Here is a 25,675-nt window from a genome sequence, read left to right as displayed (position 1 = left end):
TTTTACAAAAATAATAAATTAAACAGGTTAAAAATATAAGGACATTTATGATAACATGCATGGTAATTATGGTAAAATTAGCAGTCTGAAATTTCATGCTTTTTCTTAAATATTAATTTAAAAACAACTTTTGCTCACAGTGAGCCAGTTTACCTCCTGATGCAGAAGCCAGGATATAGGATTTTTGTCATCTAACTCCACATGATCTTAACCCCATTTCTCATTAGCATTTATTTCCTCATTAGTTTTTTTTTTTTGAATTTTATTTTATTTATTTTTTTATACAGCAGGTTCTCATTAGTCATCAGTTTTATCCACATCAGTGTATACATGTCAGTCCCAATCGCCCAATTCATCCCACCCCCACCCCCACCCCCCACCACTTTCCCCTCTTGGTGTCCATACGTTTGTTCTCTACATCTGTGTCTCAATTTCTGCCCTGCAAACCAGTTCATCTGTACCATTTTTCTAGGTTCCACATATATGCGTTAATATACGATATTTGTTTTTCTCTTTTTGACTTACTTCACTCTGTATGACAGTCTCTAGATCCATCCATGTCTCAACAAATGACCCAATTTCGTTCCTTTTTATGGCTGAGTAATATTCCATTGTATACATGTACCACATCTTCTTTATCCATTCATCTGTCGATGGGCATTTAGGTTGCTTCCATGACCTGGCTATTGTAAATAGTGCTGCAATGAACATTGGGGTACATGTGTCTTTTTGAATTATGGTTTTCTCTGGGTATATGCCCAGTAGTGGGATTGCTGGGTCATATGGTAGGTCTATTTTTAGTTTTTTAAGGAACCTCCATACAGTTCTCCATAGTGGCTGTATCAATTTACATTCCCACCAACAGTGCAAGAGGGTTCCCTTTTCTCCACACCCTCTCCAGCATATGTTGTTTGTAGAGTTTCTGATGATGCCCATTCTAACTAGTGTGAGGTGATACCTCATTGTAGTTTTGATTTGCATTTCTCTAATAATTAGTGATGTTGAACAGCTTTTCATGTGCTTCTTGGTCATCTGTATGTCTTAGGTGGAGAAATGTCTATTTAGGTGCGGAGACCTTTTAAGAACAAATTCATCAGGAATGTCACACCTCAATCAAGTGGCCAATTTTCCCCAAATTAAAGTCAGGGCTCATGGTCTGTCAATATGAAGACCATAAATCAAGATCTTTTCTATTGAAAATGACCCCTCAGAATAGACATATTCTAGTGAACTCCCTCGTCATCACAGTCTACAATTCTGCCTGCCCTGAGTGTCCGTCTGCACTGGTGTGGGCTGGACCTGAGTGTCTTCTTGGTTTAAATTCTCTATGGGGCATCGATGTGGTTTTGAACGCCCCTCTCCAGCCTCAATTCTAATGTGGCTGCATTTTGGCAGTGGGCACAAGTCTCTGTTAGAGGTTTGGGTTTCATGAGCTTTCCCAGGAACAAGAGTGGCCAAACTCTGACACAGAAGCATGCTCTTGCTAAACATGCCTTTCGGCAACTATTCCACTGATGATAGAAAGTTAGGAAAGCATGAGAAAGCTATGATTTATTTGTACTGGTTCTTATAAGAACCTATGCAAGTAGTTTCTTTAAAGTGCTTTCACTTTTTGGTTGGCTGGTGGGAGTGGGGGGGTACGTGTAGAGGGAGGGGTCATTGATGCTTTTCTTCATTTAATCAGTGAATATTTGTGGACTCTGCCAGGTACTGGGCCAGGTTCTGGGGCAGCCATTGAGGTGGGTTGTTCTTGCTCTTGGGGAACTTACGGCAGAGTGAGAGTTGGGACTGAATAGGCAGTTATCATAGGATGTTCTAAATGGGGTGGTGGCAGAACCCAGAGTGCTGGGGAGTGTGAGGGGCTGGGCACAGGATTAAATTTGGGAGAAAGCCATGCCTCCTTTGAAATCTGCAGGATGAACAGGGCAAGTGAGGATATAAAAATCTTGCCACTACTCTCTCCATACCCTTTCACCCCTCCTTCTTCCTGGGGGGGATTTTTTTTTTTTTTTTTTTCTCAGCAGAAATAAATGCTCAGAGATGAGGTTTCCGGAAACCAGAGATGAGTTATCTGCAGCTGGCCTGAGGCAGGAAACTCGCATTTTCCTTCTCTCTCCAACCACCCTGCTTCTGTTCTTGTTGGGAGGGAGGTGTCATGAAGGAAACCCCAGAGATTTTCAAGGAAAGAGGAGATTGCAAGAATCGAGCTTGGTCTCTGACAGGTCGGAGTTGAAACATCCTGGTTCTGAGTCAGTTGGCTGTCTGAGGCCCGGAAGGGAGCTCCACCTCAGATGCTTCCAGCTCCGTGAGGGTGTCTGTTGACTGTACTGGGACCCACAGCTGCGGGCAGAGCTGGGAGGGGAGGAGAGGAGAGGAGAGCCCGGATGGAGCCCACAGGCTGGCAGAAGGGACCAGTCTGAGTCAAGATTCTATGAGGTAATAATAACAGTAGACGTCAGCAGAACATTTATTTAGTGCATGCCAGGCTCTGTGTGTTAACTCTTGTAAAACTCACCACGCCCCTGTGAGCCGGGTGCCACTGTATCCCTATCTTACAGATGAGGAAATAGAGGCACAGAGGACTGGAATAACTTGCCCAGAGTCGCAGAGCTAGTTAGTAGCTGACCTGGGACTTGAACTTGAGCCTCCCGTGTTCCTCAACACACAGTAAGTGGGCTGCAAGAGGTACATGCCTGGCATTGTCCAGATTTAGGCCTGATGCTCCTGGATGTAGATTCATGAGCAGATCATCAAATGAGTGGGGCACTGTCTTCTGAGGACCCTCGTTTGGGAGGCCTGCGGGCGGGATCTTCTCTTTTCGGCCCAGGCCGCTCTGCCTGGCCGTGTGTTGATACCTTGTGTCTGCTCTAGTTGAGAAACAAACTCATCTTTGGGGGCAGGAAGCAGAGTTGAAGGGAAGTAGCGAATCAGAAACCTCCAGGGTTGGCCCATGAGGGGGTTGGCCTGCACAGTGTTTGGAAATATGGACATCCCACCTAAAGATCCAGGCCTCTCTGGAAGGTTTACATCGGGCAACGCTGCGTGTGGAAGTGGTCAGTGGGAGCGAGGCCTGGCTGCTGGCTTCGGTGGAGTTTGCTGCAGCCCCACTGTCTGTGTCCGTCTGCTTGCCTCACTCACCTTACCTGCCTGCCCCTGTGGGGATGGGGGGTAGCACTGCCTGATGTTCAGGTGGGCCTCTGTTTGAGTTGGGATCTGCCTGTGTGTGGCCTCAGGGAAGGCTCTGAGCATCAGTTGCCTCATCTGCAAAATAAATTCCTACCTTAGAGGTTACTGGAGAATTCAAGATGCTTTGTGCCATCCGCTTAGCATAGTACATGCGACATAATTAGGAACTCTGGAAATGCTTTTTGTTGGTTTTCTCCATCTTTTTCACTGTCCCCACTGCCACCCGCTGGGGTGCAGAAAACAGAGAGGTGTGAGAATCCTAGAATTTCATCTGAGTTATGCACACAGCCTCCGATGGGCCCCCATAGAATGGGCCAGCAGAGGAAAGGGATGTTTCCCTGTGTTACTGCTTAAAAGACGCCACCTCCTTGAAACGTGTCCTATTGCAGAAGCGAGGTGGGTGATCTCAGGAGGATTTAATGATCAGATTGGACAGGCACTGACTGATGAGCTATAGCGTCAGGCACAGGACCCTGAGGCCCCCTGCTGTTCCTAGACCATGAGGACATCTGGCTAGATCCCACCAAAGGGCCTGGGTACTTGCGGCAGCCCCTGATTGCCAAATGGCACAGAAATACTTCGCAACTGATATGGTTTCCCCACTCCTGCTGGCTAAACTTTAGCCCTGTGGCACCTGTCTCCAAGCTGTTTCATTATCCTTTGGGATTTTGCTGCCTTGGGGCTTTCCCTGTGCACAAGAGAGATTGTGGCTCGCATCTAAGGTGATTTCTCTACATCATTTCTGCCACTCCATTCCCTGCCTGCCATCTGGTCCTCCCTGTACCTCGTAACCAGCTAGAATCCAGCTTGGGCTGTGCCTCGTTTACCTTCAAGCCCACAGAAGTGGGAAGTTGAGTTGACAAGATGGTGCGGGGTGAGATGACGGTCTGTGTAATAACAGGAAATCCTGTCATCTGGGGTGGTGTCTCACCCAGTCAGCCTGGAGGAAAAGGGGGTGAGATAGTACAGATCAGCCTGTGAGTGGTTCCGCATTTCTCCTTATTACCGCCCTTTTGCCTTCTCACTGAACTTCATGCCCCATTTCCCTTTTGGGTTGAGTCCCACATAAGCATTCACTTCCCATTACTCTCAGGTCCCCAATTCCTTCTCTTTCTAGCTCAATGGCTGATGGTGGTGATGGTGGTGATGATGGTGGTGGTGATGATGGTGGTGGTGGTGGTGATGGTGATGGTGGTAGTGGTGGTGATGGTGGTGGTGGTGATGGTGGTGGTGGTGGTGGTGATGTTGGTGGTGGTGGTGGTGATGGTGGTGGTGGTGATGGTGGTGGTGATGGTGATGGTGGTAGTGGTGGTGATGGTGGTGGTGGTGATGGTGGTGGTGGTGGTGGTGATGTTGGTGGTGGTAGTGGTGGTGATGGTGGTGGTGGTGATGGTGGTGGTGGTGGTGATGATGGTGGTGGTGGTGGTGATGGTGGTGGTGGTGATGATGGTGGTGGTGGTGGTGGTGATGGTGGTGGTGGTGGTGGTGATGGTGGTGGTGGTGGTGATGGTGATGATGGTGGTGATGGTAGTGGTGGTGGTGATGGTGGTGGTGGTGGTGGTGGTGTTGGTGGTGGTGGTGATGGTGATGGTGGTGGTGGTGGTGATGGTGATGATGGTGGTGATGGTGGTGGTGGTGATGATGGTGGTGGTGGTGGTGGTGATCATGGTCATGATGGTGGTGATGATGGTGGTGGTGACACTTGCCGAGGCTTGCTGTATGCCGGGCTCTGTTCTAGGAACTCACCGTTCAAGGATTAATTCGTTTAGCCCTTGCAATAATCCTGTGGAGTGGCTACCCTTACTATCCCCAAATTCCAGTTGAGGAAACAGGTACAAGGGACTAAACTGTACAGTTAACTTGCAAAGGTTACTGCTGACCACAGGCTTCAGACCCAGGCAGCTGCCTCCAGACCCTCACAGTCAGTGAGACTTCTCTCCTTTCCATCCTGAGTTTGCCGCATGCCCTCCTCAGTAACCTCTGCGGTTCCATTTTCTTGTGTATAAAAAGCGGTTTTGTTTTATGCTTAAATGAGGAAACACATACATGTTGTTGACAATGGTGCCTGGCACTTAGTAAGTGCTCAGTAAACTTTAATTGGGAAAAAAAGCTAGGCTCCATCCTAGGAGCAATTTGTTTTTTGTTTATTATTATTATTTGCTCCAATATGTAATTACTTTCCTGTTTCCTGGGAAGAGACCCTAGGAAAGGATGGAAAAAGTGGAAGGAAGGCTGCCAGGTTCTGTACCTCTGTGCCCAGAAGGAACATATGTCCTAGGTTTCAGGAATCAGGATTTCCATCTCTTCTGTATCTCGGGAACCACAAGGCACGGGCTCTTTGATTCTGTTGTCTTTCTTCTGCTTTTCTCTTCTTTCTCGTGCTTTACAAGCTAAACTGGCAAATGTAGTGAGGAAGGTTCTAGGGTGAGTGGTCCCTCTGTGAATTTAGGTCTGTGCATCCCTAATGCCTTGATACTTTCCATTTTTTGGACAAGATGGTACCCCTGTCTCCTGAGAGAGGGGTCCCAATGGGGAGGAGTCATTGTCTGAGCTCTTGCATCCTTCTCTCCTAGCACCTCACACCACATCTGACACAGAGTAGGTTTTCAGTAAACGTTTGTGATTCGATGAATTAACTCATGGGGTCCCGATGTTCTATCAGTCACCCTTTCCTGTTTTGGAGGGAAGCTACTGATGAATTCCCCCTGGAGATGGTACCTCAAGGTAGAGGGGCGGAAAATCCCTTTCTCTCAGTTCAGCTAAGACCAGGGTAGAGTTTCTGAGAAGTAACCTTTCCTTGTAAACCAAGTGCAAGCAGAGTAAACACAGAATATAGAAATAGATGGTGGATCTCGCACTGTGACTCAGCGGCAGACTGTTCTCAGCTTGGCTGGGCCAGCTCTGCCCTCTCCTCACCCCCCTCTCTCTGCATTAAGTTCTCGGGTTACCAGCCTGGGGTGGGTTTGCATTGGCAGATTCTCAGGACTTGTGGGATTCTCTGTTCCCCTAGGACAGTCTGCTTCCTGATATTGTGCCCTTGATGTGGGAACACACTCCCACAATTCCTTCTTGGCCTCAAGCCATCTGTTGGTAATCCTGATGGTGGTTATTGTTAATTAAAAAAATTTTTTTTAATGTTTTTGAGTAGGATGTGTTCACAGTGTACTGAAAATTTACATATATAACGAGATATACATTGAAGAATCTCCCTCCCTTGTACTCCAGAAACCCAGCTCCTACTCCCCTGCCAAAGATAACTTTTATTACAGTAGTTTATCGGTTATTCTTCCAGAGCTTCTTTACGCATATATGAGGAATATTTGTGGAAAAGCAGCTGGGGATACTTGACACTTTATACGTGGTCCACAGACTGGGGTCTAACGAGGTGGTTTGGTGTTTCTAGCACAGCGTTTCCCAACTTCAGGGGATAAAGTTTGCTAAAGTGTTTTGTTGCCCTACTTAATTTCCAGTAACAGCTTCAACCTTCTCCAGCCTCCTACATGGGAAGACGGAGAGGAGGAGACACAACCCAGTGCATTTACATATAATTTTGAAAATGCATGTGTGTTTTGTGTGTTTAAAAATCAGGGTACTGTATATTTCAGTTCAAAGGGCCTCTTGGAAACCACATCATAGCTATGACAGTACAGCAAGTTAGAGCAGATTAGACAAGTGAATTTGTTGCTATCGTGTAAATAAAAAATACATATATTTTCTCTTCCCTTTTCACAAGGTAGCACATTATACACACTGTTCTGCATCTTGCTTCTTTTTGACTTAACGTAATGTAGGTATTTTCATATCATTACTTAAGAGCACTTCCTTATTCCCTTTTATTTTTTTATGGCTACTTAGAACTTCATTGTATGAATGAACCAGGTTTTTTTTTTTTTTTAAATATTTTATTTATTTATTTATTTTTATATTTGTTTTCGGCTGTGTTGGGTCTTCGTTTCTGTGCGAGGGCTTTCTCTAGTTGTGGCAAGCGGGGGCCACTCTTCATCGCGGTGCGCGGGCCTCTCACTGTCGCGGCCTCTCTTGTTGCAGAGCACAGGCTCCAGACGCGCAGGCTCAGTAGTTATGGCTCACGGGCCCAGTTGCTCCGCGGCATGTGGGATCTTCCCAGACCAGGGCTCGAACCTGTGTCCCCTGCATTAGCAGGCAGATTCTCAACCACTGCGCCACCAGGGAAGCCCTGAACCAGGTTTTTATGAGCACTTTATTGGTGCACATTTACGTTGATTCCATATTTCACCGCAGCGGAAGAGCTGTACATGTATGTGTTGACCTTGTCTAACTCGTAACATGTGCAGACACAAATAAGACAGGATTTTGTAAGGAACAGGGCAGCTTACTGATTTACCCACCCAGGACAATAGAATGTTGGCTTAAATGATCAGCTAGGGTCTATTCTGTTCTGATGATTCTGTACAACAATACCTAGTAGAGAGGGTTTTAAACATGGAATTCTCTTACAATACCTGGTTATAGTCTATTACATTTAACATATATAAAGCAGATTGCCACACCTGTGTCTGGTTCCGCTTCAGTAAAGGACTGAGGACCACTCTTATCAGTGTGGTGGGAGCACCTCTTCATATCCTGCTTCTTTATTCTTATCCATCACCATCTTGCTGCCCCTGGTATGGCTGCTGCTAGCTTCTGGGTCCTTTTTGCTATGCCTTTGTCTTGGCAGTTGCAACAAGTTCACTCTTTAACCTCTGCTGCTTTATCAGCTGATTTCTACCTCAAGCTTTGTCTTCCTGTAATGCTCTGCAGAATTCTGGCCTTGGCTGGGGCTTGCTGCAGTCCCGGCTGTAACATAAGGGTGATGTACCGCTACCGTCACTGTAGTCTGCAGCCTTTCCGCCCTCCCTGATACGTAGGGGAGGAGACCTCTTGGATTCCTCAGTTGTGTAGCATCACGGGGTACCACCTGTCTAATCACGTCCAGCCCCAGTTCACGATTGTTACTCCTCCGCCTTGCTCCAAGTGGGTTTCCATAGCTCTTGACCCTGAAGGCTTACCTGTACTGACGACCTCTGTGTCTCTTTCCATTTTACCTGAAGCGTCTACATGAACACAGTGTCCTCCCAGCGTGGCTTCCTCGGGACACCAATTCCATAGCGTGCATGTTAGTCTCAGAGCTGTGTTGACCCCTCAACATTGTGAGTGCCCAAGATATTCTTAAGAAACTCTGTTAGTAGTAGCCCATTATGAGGACTTGTTTTTCCACTTTTTGATGAAGCTTGGCTTCTTCACCTATGGTTTTGAGACTTCCCAGTGGCCATGAAGACTTTGTTGGGAGGTGCTTCTCTTTCCAGCAGCCAGAAGCAGCCTCCCTGCCTCTTCCTGTTTCAGGGCCTCCCTCTGGGGCTGCCCACTTGATTTCTGTGTCCCGTCTGAGCGACGCCTCTGGCCTTGAAGACCAGCCACGACCCACCTGCTCTTGGCCCAGTGACCGATGAAGGCTTCCCTGTCTCTGTCAGACCCACCCACATCTGGGTGAACCCCTGGGTTCTGTGGATGGGATGGCCTTCCGAGAGCCTGCCATTTACTTGGATCTCAAAATGCAGTGTCTACCACAGATACATTTTCTGTCCTGGGAAAAGGAAGGTATTTTCCTTGCTCAGCATGAGTTTTCAGCTTTCCAGGGCTCTTTCTGGTGCAGAAATTTAGATCATGGATGTTTCTTCTTCTTGTGACTCAGTCTTATTGTGTCTATCTTCTGCACATTGTGACATCTTGTTGTAACTTCCTGTTTATCCTACAGCGACACGTGAGAATGCATTTTTTGAGGAGTTAAAACCCAGCAGGTGTTGTCAGAAGCTTGAGTGTTTGCTCTTTAGTAACCGTGTCCGGTGGGATGCGTAAATGAAATTATTGGAAGTCCTGAAGACTTTTTTCCCCTGGATTCTTGGTTTTAGTTTCCTCACCTTATTTGGATCAAATTAAAGAAAGAGCAGTAGGGATAGTCCCATGATTTCTCTCAGGGAGAAGGAGGTCTGCTGCCAATACCACCATTTTTTATTTTTATTTTTTAAGCACTTAAGACTCTTTGCACTTACCTCGGGAGTGTATCGACTAACCTGCTGGCTCTCCACACCCCTCCCCCCAAGGATGTAAGCTCCTTGAGAGCAGAGACCTCGCCTGTCTTGTTCACTTCTGCAAGCCTGGTGCTAGAACAATGTCTGGCTCATAAAGAGCAGCTGAATAAATGTTTGTGCTGGATAATAAAATCCATCTGTTCTCCTTTGAAGGACTTTTAATTCCCTTTGGGATGGGCAGTAAGGCCACTGAAACCATGGCACCAAGCTCAATGTCTCTGATGGATTTGGAGGCGAGACTGGGTTGGGTTATGCAAAGAGATGTTGAATTTGCAGAAGGTCTGGGTTTGAATCTTAACTCTGCCACTGACTTATTTGGGAGACCTCTCTGAGCCTCAATTTCTTTATCTATACACGAGAGATAATAATTGCTCCCCAACACACACACATACTTTACAATCCTTGGGTGAAGAATGTATGAAGAATGCATTTTAAACCGTAAAGTCTGCAAATGAGGGGGGATTACAAAACCGTGGCCTTTCTCTTCCTTATTTTTTGCTGCACATGAAGCCAAGTGCCCCTGCCTGCCTCCACCTCTGTTAGAATTGGGATCTCCTGTGGCTGCCCTCTTGAGATGCTTTATCTGTAAAAGTGAACTAAGGAGCAGATGCCTTCTAGGAGTTCCATCTGCCCCAATTCCCTAATGACCTTGGTGGGGGTGGGGTATTACTAGGGCCTAGGAAAACACACTTCTTGCTCAGGCCTGGCCTCGGCCCCTGTGCCACTGGTGAGCACGGCAATTCACCACTCATCCGTGAACTCCAGGAGCTATAGCATCAAGGGCTGCTTCATGGTTTTTCTCTCTTTCCAGGCGGCTGCTGAAGAGTGAACTTGGATCGTTCATTACAGACTATTTTCAGGTAAGCTGTGTGGGTCTGAGCATGTGTTATATTGTGCACATGGGTACATGTACCTAAAGGGGTGACCGATACTGTACACCTGGACATGCCTTCAACATCCAAAATTATGTATCCCGAGTTCCTACTACGTGCTGGGCATTGCAGTGCAGCCCTACTACGTGCTGGGCACTGCAGTGCAGTGGCAGTGGAGGCGTACAGGGCAAGCGTGGTCCCTGCTCTTATGGAGACTATAGCCTCAGACAGCGGTTCTCAGGCTTTTTGGTCTCAAGGACACATTTACACTCTTAAAAATGATCTTTTGTTTGGGTTATCTCTATGCATTTTCACCATATTAGAAATTAAGCCTGAGAAAATTTACTTTTGCCTTAATTCCTTCAAATAATAAACCTACTACATGTTAGCATAAATGGCATTTTTATGAAAAATAACTTTTTGAAAATAAAAAAATAGGAGAGTGGTATTGTTTTATATGTCTGCAAATCTCTGCCTGCAGACTGGATCCTCATATCTGCTTCATAGTCAGTCTATTGTGATATTGCCCGTCTGGAAAATATTGCACCTAGTCTCTGGAAAATTCCACAGTACACTCACGGAGGATGCAAGGCAAATAACAGCTTAGTGTTGTTAAGGAAATCGTTTTGACCGTGTGGAAAAGGTCTGGGTGATCCCTCAGGGGACCCCAAACCACACTTTGAGAACTGCTTTCCTAGTGCCATTCCCTCCCGCTTCCCTCCCACTCCGTGTATGGTACCTAATTGAGTGTAATGCTATGTCCCTTCAGCCAAGTTCTTTCTTGTCACTAAGCCTCTCGGTCTGTTCCATTAAAGATAGAATTGAATCAGATAAGCTAACATCCCTCCTGCCTAGACATTGTTGTTATGCAGCTAACGAGTTCAAGATTCCAGGTGCAGTCAGGATGGTTTCTAATCCACTGACACGGGAGGCCTTCCTGACTCCATCTAAAGACACGTGGTGGGAAGTCCCCACACAGATTTTTTCAATAGTCAATACTATAGTACTGCAGGATCCATGGTTGGTTGAATCTGTGGATACAAAAAAACCTCAGATACGGAGGGTCAACTATAAATTATATGCAGATTCTCGACTACACGGAGGGTTGGTGCCCCTAACCCCTCGGCGTTGTTCAAGGGTCAACTGTATACATATTTGTTATTCTAAAGTGTAATCCATCCCTTTTAATGGGAAGGTGACATAAAAATCCATAATAAATTGGTTTCAGGTTGGTGATATTATTTTGTATCCCAGGTGAGCATACTTTTAAGACAGTTTAAAGAGTTTTTAGCTTTTAAAAACAACACAGGCATCCTTCCATTTTCTTTCCATAAATCAGGAAGCTAAAACTTTTATGTGCACTTTAAAAGAATGACAAATGTCAGTTGTTTCTCTCTCACACGCACACACACACCCACACACACCAGAAAATGACCACTTGGCCACTCTAAATCTGGACAAAGCAAGACCCAGCAGAAGCCTGGAATTCAATCAGGTCAAATGTCTCAGCTGCTTGAAAGAAAACCCCTGTCTAGGGAGGGACAAAGATTAAAAAAGAGATAATTAGTCACAAATGTGATTCATTTCAGTTGCCCTTGACTCAAAGGTCAATCTTGTCCTCACTCTCTTCTCTTGCTTTCTCTAGTGATTGAGTTTTAAATCCAACTACAGAGAAGTGGTTTTTCAATCCCTCCTGGTGAAACCTGCCAGCCCAGCTGCCTTCCTCATTGACATTTAAAATAGACAGGGTTCTGTGTGGTTTCAGTCAAGTTTGAAATGTCAGTCATGTCTTGGCTTTGGGGGCTACCCCTCGGATGGGTGGGGAAGGGCATTTGGGTGGGGATTTATTTATCTGGAAAGCCCTGAGGTTTTGGGGGCAGTTAAGTGCTGCTTACAAAGTATGCCAGACACTTAACAGCTGGTAACCACATGTCATTTTTTATCGAGTGCTTAATCAGAGAAACTGCTTGGTGAATATTGAGTCTCTTTCTGGGGGTGTGGGGTCTGAACTGGTTTTCACAGTTTTGAATCTGGGTTTTTCCTTAGTTTAAGGTGCTAGACTGGAGAAAAGCCTATCCTAGACACTGTTTATTAAAATGTAGGTTTTAAGTCTCATGTGGGCACAGAGCCTTTTTTAAAATGTGTTTGGTTCTCCAGTCCCTAGAAATTACCTAGCACATAGTAGATGCTCAATAAACTTTATTGGGAGAGAGGGAGGGGTTGTCCACCACAGATACATGAGAGATTTTAGGAGTTGCACACAATGGTATTAAATAACATTCGCCTTTGTGGTAAGTGTTTCCTTTCCTTATTTTCCTTTAGCACTTCTGATCATGCCAGGGAGAGTCTTGGTTTGCGCCCTTGTGTCTGTTACACTTCTGCAAGACTTGGTGATCTCTCTTGTTTAAGGAAGAGAGAGCAGGTTTCAAAATTAGTGTCTTCAGCTAGAAGCAGTGTCTAATTAGGATTACATAACATCATTTTGTTGGCATTGAGTTGATCCTTGAGATACATTCTATTTATGGTAAATGGTGTTGCTGTGGTTTCTTTTATAAACATATTTATGTTTTTAAAAAGTGGATCGATTGAAGAAAAATAGTATACAAAGAATAATAGTGTACGTGGCCCTGGCTGTGACCAAGTGGTGAAGGTGGTTCAAGAGAGACTCAGGTTTGAAAAGTCCTTCGCTAGGCACCCTTGAAAATGGGCTGGTTTCAAAGCCACACCAAGAAGAGCTTTTCAGATGAAGAGGGAAATCCAGGAGGCAAGGCTGGTAGAGGTGACCTTAGCCTTCACACTCAACTATCAGAGGTAGTTTCAAGAGGGAAAGTCAGAACGGGCTCCAGAAAGAACATTCCTCCAGCAAGCAGGAGAGAGGAAGGTCTGGGGACAAGTGAGGAATGGAACCAGGGGTGTGGGCAGGTAAGACCCAAATGCCATGGACGTGGCTGTTGGGGAAGGTGACGAGTGGGTTCCTCCGTGTGGAGGATGAGATGGCCGCCCCCCGGCCTGGACATCTGGACTCAGCAATGAAGTCTGTCTCCTGGGACCCAGACCCGCCACCCCAGAGATTACTACTTGTAAAAGGCATCACCGTGGCTCCGCTTTTTTTAAAATAATTTTCCCCTTTTCTGTTTTTGAGAATACTGGAAGGTTGCTTTTTTTTTTTTTTTTTAATTTATTTATTTTTTATTTATTTATGGCTGTGTTGGGTCTTCGTTTCTGTGCGAGGGCTTTCTCCAGTTGTGGCAAGCGGGGGCCACTCTTCATCGCGGTGCACAGGCCTCTCACTATCGTGGCCTCTCTTGTTGCGGAGCACAGGCTCAGTAATTGTGGCTCACGGGCTCAGTTGCTCCGCGGCATGTGGGATCTTCCCAGACCAGGGCTCAAACCCGTGTCCCCTGCATTGGCAGGCAGACTCTCAACCACTGCGCCACCAGGGAAGCCCCACATGGCTCCGCTTTTGAAAGCGAACATTCTCATTTTGCAGCTTTGAAGAAAGACTCACAGAAAGGTTGTCTTCAGTGAAGAATAATGAAAATGACCCGAGGTGAGGGCAGGGGCAGAGCAGGCGGAAAGATGGTGCTTATCTTGTGTCTGCACACAGAGAAGACAGGCTGTTTGACTGACAAAAGCACAGATAGATTTCCATAAGAGAGTGGCCAGAAAAATCTTTGACATTTCCAGTATTGATTTTCCCTTTTCCTCCGTCTGTTTTGAATTGCACCCGGAAGGAAAATTGGGGTTTCCGACAGGAACTCTATATCCTAGAGACAGCTCTGCGGGATAATTGGTTTCTTTTATCTTTGGAAATGGTTGACAGGAAATGCTCATTTTTCTCTTACCTGATTAGGTGCCTTGGTGGTTCGGGGCATGGGGATGGGAGAGGTGGCAGATCATACTTTCTGTGCTTCTGCATCTGCTGGCCGTGTTGTGTCTATTGAAAGCTTTTCCCCAAGCCCAGAAAGTTAAATTATTTTTGGTGGAACTAGAGTTTTGCTTGATACAGAGACTCAGTGTGTAGTCAGTGGCTTTGAATAAGATAGTACCTAAGAAAAGGGGAATTGTGGCCACCATACTTGTCAGTAGGGCACAGATGATGTAAAGGTTTGATGTAAAGCTTTCCATCTACTGCTCGTATCGGTGGCAGTCACAAGAGGCCACTATCCCCTTAGCTCATCATTATCAGGGAAGATTCATTAAGGGCATGTGGCATGTGGCAGGGAGCTGAAGGAGAGACCCACGGAAGCATCCTGGTCACCATGGAGTTTGAAACTGAAGTGAAGGGAGGTAGACGCATCCGTATAGGGAACACACAGCACCGTGTTAACTGAAACCCTGAGTGGATGGTAAAGGCTCAAAAACAGGCCCAGTATAATCTTTACTATTCTTTAAGATTATTCATCTTTATTATTAACAATAATCTTATTATTTAAGATTAATAATAATCTTAAAGATTATCTTAATTCTTTAAGATTATTAAATAACAATCTTCTTTAATCCACCTGGGAAGGTTTCTAAAACAAACGGGATTCCCAAAACGGGAAAAGAGATAATTAGGTGGGCAGAAGGTAGTAAGGCACAATTCCCGTATACTCTGCTTTGAAGGTAAAATTGGGGCCAGTATACAGAGGGGCTTTGAACAAGAGGAGCTGGGCTCCAGTGAGGAGACAGGCAAGAGGGGAGAGGATGACGTCTTTAGGTGAGAAGGTCGTTAGAAGTTGCATCTTGGATTTGGCCAGTACTTGGAAGAGAGGCCTTGGGGTGTCTGTGAACATTGGGGTGGCCTAAAGCCCCCCTTGGCTGTTGAGAGGGGAGAGAAAAGGTGCTAGTCTGGGGGCTGCCAGAGGACCCCTGGACGTTTCAGGCTGCCCTCTTTGCCATACTTAATCTCCTCGGCAGTTACTTGAATTTTATGCAATTATTTGAATATTTTTATTGGACTTTCCTCCAATTTTATGAAGATAAATAGAAAAATGAGTCTTGAAATTGATAACCCCAGATCTTAATATAATTGAGAGAAGGATGGAAATCAAGGGGTATGCTGAAATGGCAACTCTGCAGCCTCATTGGACTGAGGTTATTACACATTCAGTTGTTAAGGAGGGAACACGTAGGTACCAAATGCTGCAAATATATCACCTGAAGACTAGCTCTGAAAATGAGGTGTAATTAGGGATTTTATCATCCTTTTTGGCTCTGTGGGAACAGAACTCCCCCTGATATCATGTAAGTGTCTAGGTCCACATGGGTATGTGTTTTCAGGAACCCATTATGGATGAAATTGGGTGACTTCCAAGTAGACTAGGCCGGAAATGGCAGGAGACAGGTTTAGGGAACCATTGGGGGGAGGGATGGAAGGCAGGGGTAGATGCTGGAAAAGTGGAAACATCCAAATACGTGGAAACGTGCAGCAACTCAGTGGCCACAAGAAGTAAAGACCGAGGTGGGAGGTCTGAGAAATATTTGTTAGACTTGGAAAGCAACGGGCGACCTTTCTCGGAGGCTGTTTCACAGCTATAAGGAAGACAAAAATAACCATCATTGTAACAACAGCTAATATTTTCAAGCATTTATGTGCCAGGCATTGTTCAACAGTTCTGAGCGGCTGGTTCTCAAAGTGTGGTCCCTGGACCTGCGTCTTCAGCATCACCTGAGAATGTGTCAGAAAAGCAAATTCTCAGGCCCCACCTCAGATGAACTGAGTCAGAAACTGAGGGGACTGTGGCCCAGCAGCCTGTGTTTTAGCAAGTCCTCTGTGATTCTCATGTGTGCTCAAGTCTGAGAACTGCTCTAAGCATCCTTCCTGCACTAAGTCATGTATTCCTCCTGACAGCTGATGAGGAAAATTCGTTATTACCGTTTAGCACATACTGCAGCTGAACCTGGGTAAAGGAAGGTTATCCACAATCATACAGCTAGTAAAAGGTAGAGCGGAGATCAAACCCAGGCCATCTGGCCACAGAAGAAAATCTTTTGGATTATACTTTAAATGTTAAAAATGCCCTGAAGATATCCCCTGAAAACCCCAGAGAAGAGAAATTTCAGTGCTTTTAAATTTTATTTTATTTTATTTTTTTAGTATCCAGCAAAACAGACATGGGACTATTTTCCTGCTTCCTTGTAAAATAACTTTGAAAAAAGCCCAAATTCACCCTTTTAGTGAATTTTACCCTTTTACCAGTGAAATGGTGCTAAATGAAGATTAAACTTGTACCAACTTTCAAATTTTCTTCATTCACCATCTGGGGCTTTCTCTCTGGTCTCATCACACCCACACACACAACCCAGGACTGGTTTATTAAGAACTCTCTGGTCCTGGGGGGTGAGTTGTGTGTATAAGACTTTTTGTTGCTTATCTAGGAAGGCATCCAGGTTCACAGGAAATGTAGACATCCTAAGAGATGATGGCTGTACTTTCAAAGTTACAGAAGAGAAAAAAAATGGAGGTGGCCCATGATTTCCGTCACTGGCTTGGTGCCAACAACAGCAACTTTTGCAGACATTGCTATCCCTGGAAACAAATGCCTGGAATGGAATTATTGGTTAATACAAGTTCTCAGTAGGCAGAGTGACATGCTGCCAGACACCTCTGGGATGGGAAAGAATGTCTCATTTGGGAATAGCATCCACCTGGGAGCCAGGTGTATGCCTTGCCAGACATCACATATGGTAGTGGAGAGGGAGACCCCAGGAAAGTACTTTTGGAGAGGCGGAAGTTGAGAAGCTAGTAGCAGGATTGGGCAGCAGCAATGACCCAGCTGGATGGAAGCTTTGGTGGAACCCAGTTACATGGCCTGAAATTGCCAAGCCAACTTCCCCCAGTATCTGAACCGAATGGATCTCGTCTACTTTCCCTTGTGGGCAAGGGCACTGAAAACCTCTCCAACTGATAGGGCAGAAGAGTGTGATGCCTAAAAGCACCAGCCTTTCTGCCAGGAAGGTCTGGATCCCAGTCCTTGCTACAACACTTACTGGCTGTGTGACTGTAGGCATGTTACTTAACCTCTCTGAACCTCAGTCTTCTTAGTGGTAATCTAGTTGTAATCATAGTATCTACTTCAAAAGGTTGATGCAGTTACTAGATGAGATGATGTATATCAAGTGCTTTGTACAAAAAGTGAGCAGTGAATGAATGATAGCTGTTCACCTTAGTATTTTTTAAATAATTGTTGAAGTAAACCAGAGTAATATCCTCGGGGAAAGATTTGGGCTTTGGATTCCAGCCAACCTGGGTGCAAATTCTGGTCTCCCATTTGCTAGTTGCTTCTCTGAACCTCAGTTTCTTCATCTGTATAAAGGGGATACGTTTGTGGCAAAGGTAAAGTGAGATAATGTATGAGAAGGGTATAATACAGTGCCTGACAAAGAGTAAAAACCAATAAAAAACTCCACCGTCATTCTTTGTATTCTCATTATTATCATCATTGCTAAAGCATTAGAAGCGACAGGTGGCTAGCCGCCTTAAGCATTTACAGAATTGCTACCTTGTGTGGGAATAGCATCATTCTCCTCACCCCCTAGCTTGTTGGTTCCCCATTTTCCTGAGTCCTTCTGGCCGGGTTGAGGAGGAGCTTGCTTGACTGGAGATGCATGTGGTTGACATTGACAAACCCTGCACTACAGCAGCCCACCCTGTCCTCTGCCTTCCTCGCCTCCTCCTGCCCACCCTCCGTGATTACCCAGGATGAGCTCGGTCTTTCCAACCCACTGAAGGCTGCATGGTTTTGGATGCCTTTCCACAGACATCCGTGTTTTTTGCATTTTTCCTTTGAGGCTTGTTCTTCTGTCGGCAGCCCATTTTCGATGTCTTAATAAAAACAGATAGGTCAGCTGTTTTTTACTTCCGGATCCTCTGCCACTTCCTTAGAGTGCTGTGTGTTCCCCGTCCAAGTTCATTTATGGGGGCTGCGTTAAGTAACAATGGGCCCATTTCCTAGGTGGCTGCTACTGAATGTAACTAGTAATGTTAGCTAGTTAAGTTAACTAGTAATGTTAACTTGTAATGTTTTTTGGCTTGAAGCCTTTGGGCGGGGGAGGTGACGCGGTTGGTGCCATCAGGCAGGGAGTGGGACAAGAGAAAAGTCAGGAACTTCTCCAGCTCCGCTCCCATACATTTTCTCAGCACCTTCCAGAGTCAGGCGTTTGTCTGGGGCTGGGAATACTGGCAGGTGAGGCCAGAGGGAACAGACACTTCGAAAGACAAACAACGCAAGATAGCTGTCTAAATCGAGGCTGGTTTTCTTTTCTTTTTTCTTTCTTTTTTTAGGTCTCAGTAGCCTTAAGTCCCACAGATGTCCAGTTGGCGTGTCCTTAGGTGAAGTGACCAGCAGACAGGGTGGGCTTTGTAATTTGCAGGGCCCAGTGCAGAATGCAAATGCGGCTCCCACCAGGGTGAGGAAGGCACTCCCCTTCCCATGGACCTGTGGCCACAACCCGTCGTGGACAGGGGGCCCCCAAGAGACTGTAACCTTCATGCTCTGGGTACATAGCTCAGGGGTGGTCGAGAGGCCCCCAGCCGAGTCATCAGCACTCAAACCAGAGCTCTGCCAGCCCAGGGCAGGGAGGGGGGGCTGCCATCAGGCCTCTTCCCAAGATGCCGCAGAGCACCAGGGCCTGGGCCCCTGCCGACGCAACCCTGTCACCACCTTGGGAATAGAACGATGGCAGTGGTGGGGCACGGCAGGGGAGACCAGCAGGGTGGGAAGCAGCAGGGGGTGGGGAGCAGGGCCCTGAAAACCCCTCCTGGGGTGACTGTAGAAGGCAGGACCATGAGTGAGCTGAGGCTGAGCCCCTGGGGTGTGTTCCGTTTCCCCAGCGGGCTTCACTTAACAAAACACAGATTCAAAGCTAAAACTGTTAAGAAATGAAGATGGCAACTGCAGAGCATTAAACCCCAAGCATGAGACCCTTCAGAGCACTGGGCCCTCAGGATTACAGGGCCCTTTGGGGCACAGGGGGCCTGTGTGACTACAGATTCCCAGGGGAGAAAATGATTGGCTCAGTTTGAGACCCAGGTCGGGTGGAGGGCAGGCACCAAGCCAATCAGCTAAGCTGAAGATGCAGGCTGGATTCAAATGGTTCGAGCATGCAAGATGGGGCAAAGCACCACTGCGTCGGTAGCAGGCGATTCTCCAGAGAAGTGGGGCTGTGAGCCAGGCTGGCCCAAAAGATCCTAACTCACTTAGCACGTGCCAAGTAAAAGATGGAGACCGTACTTCTAGCTGCAGCTTATTCAACTGTAAAATAAGAGCAAAACCTACAAAGTGTAGGGGTATAAACATTTTCAAGATGCTTTTGAAAGGTGCTTTAGCTTCCTGGAAAATATGTCCACCTAAAAATGATTGAGGGGCTTCCCTGGTGGCGCAGTGGTTGAGAATCTGCCTGCCAATGCAGGGGACACGGGTTCGAGCCCTGGTCTGGGAAGATCCCACATGCCGCGGAGCGACTAAGCCCGTGAGCCACAACTACTGAGCCTGCGCGTCTGGAGCCTGTGCTCCGCAACAAGAGAGGCCGCGACGGTGAGAGGCCCGCGCACTGCGATGAAGAGTGGCCCCAGCTCGCCGCAACTGGAGAAAGCCTGCGCACAGAAACGAAGACCCAACACAGCCAAAAATAAATATAAATAAATTAAAAAAAAAAAATGATTGAAACTGTATGTGACCAATTGATTTGGACCACAGGGCTGGGGAGAATGACTAGATGATTCTTAAGGCCCCTTTTAAGTTTTTGTTACTGTTATTTTGGTCTAAGCTACAGAATTTCTATGCCGTGTATCATGAGAAATTTTAAAATGAATGTTTTCCATTTCTCCATAGTACACAAATAACTTCTCCTTGAAAAAAAAATTATTTTTGCCCCAAATGTCTCCTTGAAGGGGGAAGACATAGAAAAGAGGAGGAAGGAGAACCTAGGCCACTTATAAAAGTTTATCTCTTAAGATGCAAAGTAGTTTTTATAAATGAAAATAAATGCCATTTGTAAAATAAGAGCAAGATGTACAAATGCACAGGGGTATTCGAATTTTAAGGACCGATATCACTTTCTCTCCTCTTACAAATATTCTATCTCTTATCTTGATTTCTTAAAACCAAAAAATGGTCTGTAGCATCAGAACAGGCAATATATATGCAATATTTATTAGCTTCTACTATGTTCTAGGCACTGTTCTCAGAGCCAGGAGGACTAAGTTAAGTGGTCCTCACTCCTAAGGACCTAAAATCCTAACACATAGGATATAGGGTTTGAATTAATTTCCGTTGTTAACTCATGATATAACCTGGACTAGGCTTTTATTTCTCTCAGGACCTTGGTTAGCCCCCCACACCTTTAAAATGTAGATTATTACAGTGATCGAACAAAATTATGAAGCCTGCATTGTAGGGAGGAGTATCTCTTGCATTTGTAGGTGCATCTCGGAAACATGAAATTAAGGAGGGTTTGTAGATGTTTTGGAAGAAGTCTGAGGTGTCAGTGTTGGCAGTAGGGGTGGTGACAGAGAGCAATGCATCAGGAGTCCTTGCGTGGAGTGCCAAGGGGACTCCCTGAGGCCCTCATCTGGTCCAGTGAAAGGGACCCGGGCAGACACTTCAGACCTCAATTGGGATTTTTGCTCAGAACCATTCAGGGGGAGTGACTGCCATCTGGAAACACCTCCCCCATCCATTCCTGCCCAGCTCAGCTGGCACAAAGTCTTGGATCGTTTCAGTTTGGTGCTGTGGTGTTTTCTTGCTGCTGGGATCCATGTGCTTGGCTAGAAGGTAGAGAACACAGAGTTTCACCTTAAGTACCTGTCTGTTCCATGATTCCTAGTAAAGGAATCGATTTTTTTTTTTCCTTTAACAGAGTCGGTAGACTCCTATAGGATGTCACTCTAACTTTGAGTTGGGGCTCCATCTTGAAACTAAATGGTGGCCAATTACTTTTTAAATTAGGTTATAGCTTGTGAATTTTAATAGGATCTATAAAATTTGGTGTATATGTATTAGTCACAGGAATGTGATAGTACCTTTGATCAAATACTTTAATATATTTGATGTAGGTCCATTCATTACTGACTCTCTTTACCTCCCACTCCTTTTGTGAAGATAGTTGGGCTAAAAGAGCAACTCTTGTCATCACTACCCATTTCCACAGATTACTGGGAACATAAAACACCGTGTGTGTGTGTGTGTGTGTATTTATAATGATTAATTATTATAAGAACTTAATGATATTGCTGTTGTGATGCCATTTTGTAGATAAGGGACTCAAACTCAGGGAAATGAAGTCCAAGATCACACAGCTAGAAAGTAGCTGAGCTGGGACTTGAACTCCTGTCTGATGTCCAGGTTCTTTCTTCTCTGCCATGTATGCTCCCATCATCACTGTAACAGGGTTTTAGGGTTTTATAAAAGAGAGTACTAAGAAACGCATTAGGTTTTGGGTAGGATATATACCACTGTGTGTCCCCTATCCTGTAAGCATAGGCCTTTGCTAATCTAGGGATGTGAGGTGAGTGGGGAGGCATCCTTACTCTCTGAGCTTCTGTGGCCTTTGGAGAGGCTGCCCGCGTCGTGTGGGACCAGCTGTAGCCTTCTGAGGGAAGGAGGGGTCTGGGTGGGAAGACTCGCTGGAAGGCAGCAAAGCAGAGTGGACAGAACATGGCTGTGGAGCCAAGAAGACCAGCTCTGTGTCCTGCGTTCCAGCCTCTTCCCCGACCATCAGTAAAGTCAGGGTAATGGCACCAACTTGACCGGACTATTGGGGGGGTCAGAATTAGATGAGATGAAGAATATAAACCCTCTGATACATGCAAAACACTCAGCGGTTGTTAGTTGTAATTGCAAAGGGACTTCCTCTTACTCCCTCTTTCCACAACTTTCCCACGCACACGCCCATTGACGGACACACACTCACTGCTGCTTAAAGTCTTGCAGGCAGTCTCTTTCATGCTAGCGTGAGAGATTTATCATTTTTATAAAAAATCATTTTTATAAAAAAAATCCATTATTTCTGCATAATTTCCCATTGCCTCCATGCTCCCTTTTCTGAGTTTTACATGAAGAGCTTGAAGGACATTGGGTGTCTACCCTAGTCCTTCCAGAGAATTCAGCCAAGCTTGGGGCAGCCCATTCCCTGGTCGGAGGGATGGGGGTGGCACTTGGGTATGGCTCTCATCTCCTTCCTTTGCTTCGGGCTGTCTCACTGATGCCTCCGGAAGCCTCGGCCTTCCTAGAGGATAGAAGGCTTCTTCAGCCTGGAGGCATGAGCAGTGCCCGAGTGCCTGGAACCCTGTGCCCTCGCCCACTGGGAGTGGACCTGGGTTTGTCACGCGGTGAAGTAGCCCAACTCTTGTGTCCTTTGTTCTCTTTCGGCAGAACCAGCTTCTAGCAAAAGGACTGCTGTTTGTGGAGGAGAAGATAAAGCTGTGTGAAGGCAAGTACAAGGCAGCCCCCGTCCGACGGGCCTCTGACTCAGCCTTTGATGCTTGGACAGCTGGAATGCTTCTGTCCCAGGGAGGCAGGCTCCAAGCGCGTGCGTCGCCCCGGCCGCCCCTTCTCCAGCTAGGGGGACAGCATTTCCGCCTGAGTTAGCCACTCCCAGCGGTGCAAGTCAGACTGCGTTTTGAGAACTGAGGGGGAGTTAGGGTGGCCTCTTTGGAGACCCCGTTAAGGGGGGTTTTCTTGGGATGCATGCTGGTGGTCTCCTTTGAAGGGACAACTTATACCGCAGATCCTGCCGTGCTGTTCCGTCTGGTTTGATCCAGGCTATTTCCTACTGGCCTTTGTATAATCCTGTTTCTTGAGGTGGTGCATGTCAGGAGGCCAACCCACTTGAGGGACAGGAGGCTAGGCAGGCACCTGCTCGATGGGGGCTGATTTAATAAACAAAGAAAAATGTCCCAGCCTTAGAAGATGCTAGACTCGAGCTGACAGGATAGAAAGGCACTGAATGGATCTGGGAGGTGGCCAAGGGCAAGAGTCGGCCGACCCCGTGACTCCACCAACGACTAATCTCAGCTCCCACCAATGTGGATCCAGCTTACCACCTACTTCTTGGCTGACTTTTGGCAAGTTTCTCGTTTCTTTGAGCCTTGGTTTTTTTTTAATAATTAAAAAAAAATTTTTATTTATTTTATTTACTTATTTTTGGCTACATTGGGTCTTTGTTGCTGTGCGCGGGCTCTCTCTAGTTGTGGCGAGCGGGGGCTACTCTTCGTTGCAGTGCGGGCTTCTCATTGTGGTGGCTTCTCTTGTTGAAGAGCACGGGCTCTAGGGTGCATGGGCTTCAGTAGTTGTGGCTCATGGGCTCTAGAACGCAGGCTCAGTAGTTGTGGCTTGCGGGCTCTAGAGCACAGGCTCAGTAGTTGTGGCGCACGAGCTTAGTCGCTCTGCGGCATGTGGGATCTTCCCGGACCAGGGCTCGAACCCGTGTCCCCTGCATTGACAGGCGGATTCTTAACCACTGCGCCACCAGGGAAGCCCTAAAATAATGTTTAAAATGGTAAAATGGGACTAGGGATCGTAGGGAGTAAAAGGAGTATAACTGGCGTAGCTCCATACCTGGCACATAGTAGGTAAGCAAACTGGTCCCTTCTTTTTTTTTTTTTTCCTATTCCAGCCTAGAGACCTCCATCTGTAGGTCAAGTTTACGTCTAGATTCAGACTTATCAGGCAGTAGGTCATTCCTTTTTTCTTCCCCTTCCCTGGGAGAGACACTTGTGTCCAGTGAAGGGTCTCCTAGAAAGACAAAGTAGGAAGAAAAATGAGAAATTGACCCCCAGTGCCCAGCACACAGTGAGTGCTCACCAAACCTTTGGAAAATGAGAGGTTTGAAATTAACCTCTGTCTATTCAAGAATTGACTGAACCTGCAGCCTTGTTTCCCTCAAATGCAATTGCGTTGAGATTTTTTTCAACCTTAGAGATACCCACTAACCCGAGGCCTTATTTTTGAGTGACTGGCTTTGACAAGAGCTTCGTGGCCCTTTTGCATGTTGGAGTGAGGCTAGTACACCAGTGTGAAAGGTAGCTGCCTGCTCGGTCTCCGGCCACATCGTAGTAAGTCATTTGCAGTTATTCCGTGCTCCTGGAAATGCGGAAAGCCAGCATTATGAAAGAGATGCTGAGCAAAACCAGAGCGTCAAGGACCCTTAAAAGGGAAAGTTGACTGTCTGTCATCCAAGTGACAACATAGCTACGTTCAGAGTGAAAACTCAGGCACAGAGCTAGATGGGATAAACAAAGGGCATCCAAGGTTCTGTGTTTCTGCCCCAAAGCACGACTAGAGAGCAGTGGGCTGGGATGCTCTTGCTGGGTCCCTTCTTGTCCTGGGGTCTGGGTGGCAAGGTTCTTTCTGCACAGTGAACGGGCAGGTGGGAACCTGTAAGGGTCTTTCACATCTTTAACCAGAACATCTCTACTTTTTCATTTTGTGTGTTATAACTCCAAGAAAGATGTTATTTGGATAAAAGGATTCTTTGGCTATAAAATAGAGTTTTGGATCCATCCTATCACTGAACAACCTTTACTTTATTGACCTGGCTTGTACACAGCGCCTCTACCTGATGGCTGCAGAAGGGGCAGAAGTAGCCCCTCATTATGTGGTGCACTTTCGTGGACAGAATATGCCTTGTTACTTTCCGTAATCTTTTCTAGAGCTTTAGTGACCTTGGCTTTAAAGAAGTTTCTCATACCTATTCTATATACCTGTCTGGTGATCTAAACTTCTGTGGCAACTAGAGGACAGTTTTTATAGGACAGTCATCTAGAACCTCCCATCCAAACCCCTTTCATCGTTGCAGGGGGCTAAGGCCTTGACTCGTGGGCTGTTCTTGGAGATGGAGTCACCTCCTTCCTTTAACTCTTTCTTCCCGGGGCGACTCTGCTTTGTTAGCCTGTGTCTCTCTGATGGTCTTCTCTGAACACTTTCCAAAACCTCCACTCCTCTCTGAAATTTGCAGCAGGCAGTTAGACCCAGGCTCCCAGGAGAGGCGCCTTCCTGCTGCCGGGTTGAAGGATGACTTCACTGCTTATGAGTATTCCATCTTGGAGGTGAAGGGGAGTAAGTAGGCACCAGCACTGAGCATCAGGCTTCTCTGTCACTTCCTTCCAGTCGGGAGGGCCTCTGCTTGTCTTTGTGATGGAAGACTTAGGATAAGGGCCATCAATAAAGGAGCCTGCATAGCCTTTTCTCCTTTGAGATACACTCTCCAGGTGTTGGGATTCACCTTGGTTTTAGGCACCAGGATGCCCTAACATTTCAGACCATCCTCTTGACTTCCTGACCTCCTCCCTGCAGTGAACTAGCCTACCTTTGAAAAGAGAATGGTGATTGATGCATTCATTCAAACATTTATTGATTATCTACTATTTTTTTTTTTTTTTTTTGGCTGTGTTGGGTCTTCGTTGCTGTGCGCGGGCTTTCTCTAGTTGCGACGAGCGGGGGCTATGCTTCATTGTGGTGCACGGGCTTCTCATTGCAGTGGCTTCTCTTGTTGCAGAGCACGGGCTCTAGGCATGTGGGCTTC

The 25,675-nt window shown here is 46.3% G+C and overlaps 1 protein-coding gene and 1 long non-coding RNA gene across 7 annotated transcripts in view; one reads left to right on the top strand and one right to left on the bottom strand.

Annotated features, from left to right (window-relative positions):
- Nucleotides 1–25,675, bottom strand: part of LOC309606585 — a 257,753-nt gene that overhangs the window by 41,930 nt on the left and 190,148 nt on the right. The gene's annotated exons all lie outside the window — the stretch shown is intronic.
- Nucleotides 1–25,675, top strand: part of PRR5L (proline rich 5 like) — a 129,902-nt gene that overhangs the window by 81,661 nt on the left and 22,566 nt on the right. For 5 of the 6 annotated variants that reach the window (XM_082343831.1, XM_082343830.1, XM_082343828.1 and 2 more), the window contains 2 exons: nucleotides 10,105–10,153; nucleotides 22,525–22,582. In XM_082343831.1, coding sequence (XP_082199957.1) covers nucleotides 10,105–10,153; nucleotides 22,525–22,582 — 107 coding nt within the window. The remainder of the gene's footprint in view (nucleotides 1–10,104; nucleotides 10,154–22,524; nucleotides 22,583–25,675) is intronic. The other variant, XM_082343832.1, reaches the window with a different exon arrangement.

Source organism: Balaenoptera borealis (assembly GCF_965194805.1).
Source record: "Balaenoptera borealis genome assembly, chromosome: 11".
NCBI classification, from domain to species: domain Eukaryota; kingdom Metazoa; phylum Chordata; class Mammalia; order Artiodactyla; family Balaenopteridae; genus Balaenoptera; species Balaenoptera borealis.
Note: the sequence above shows the minus strand (reverse complement) of the source record. Positions and strands in the feature narration are given on the sequence as shown.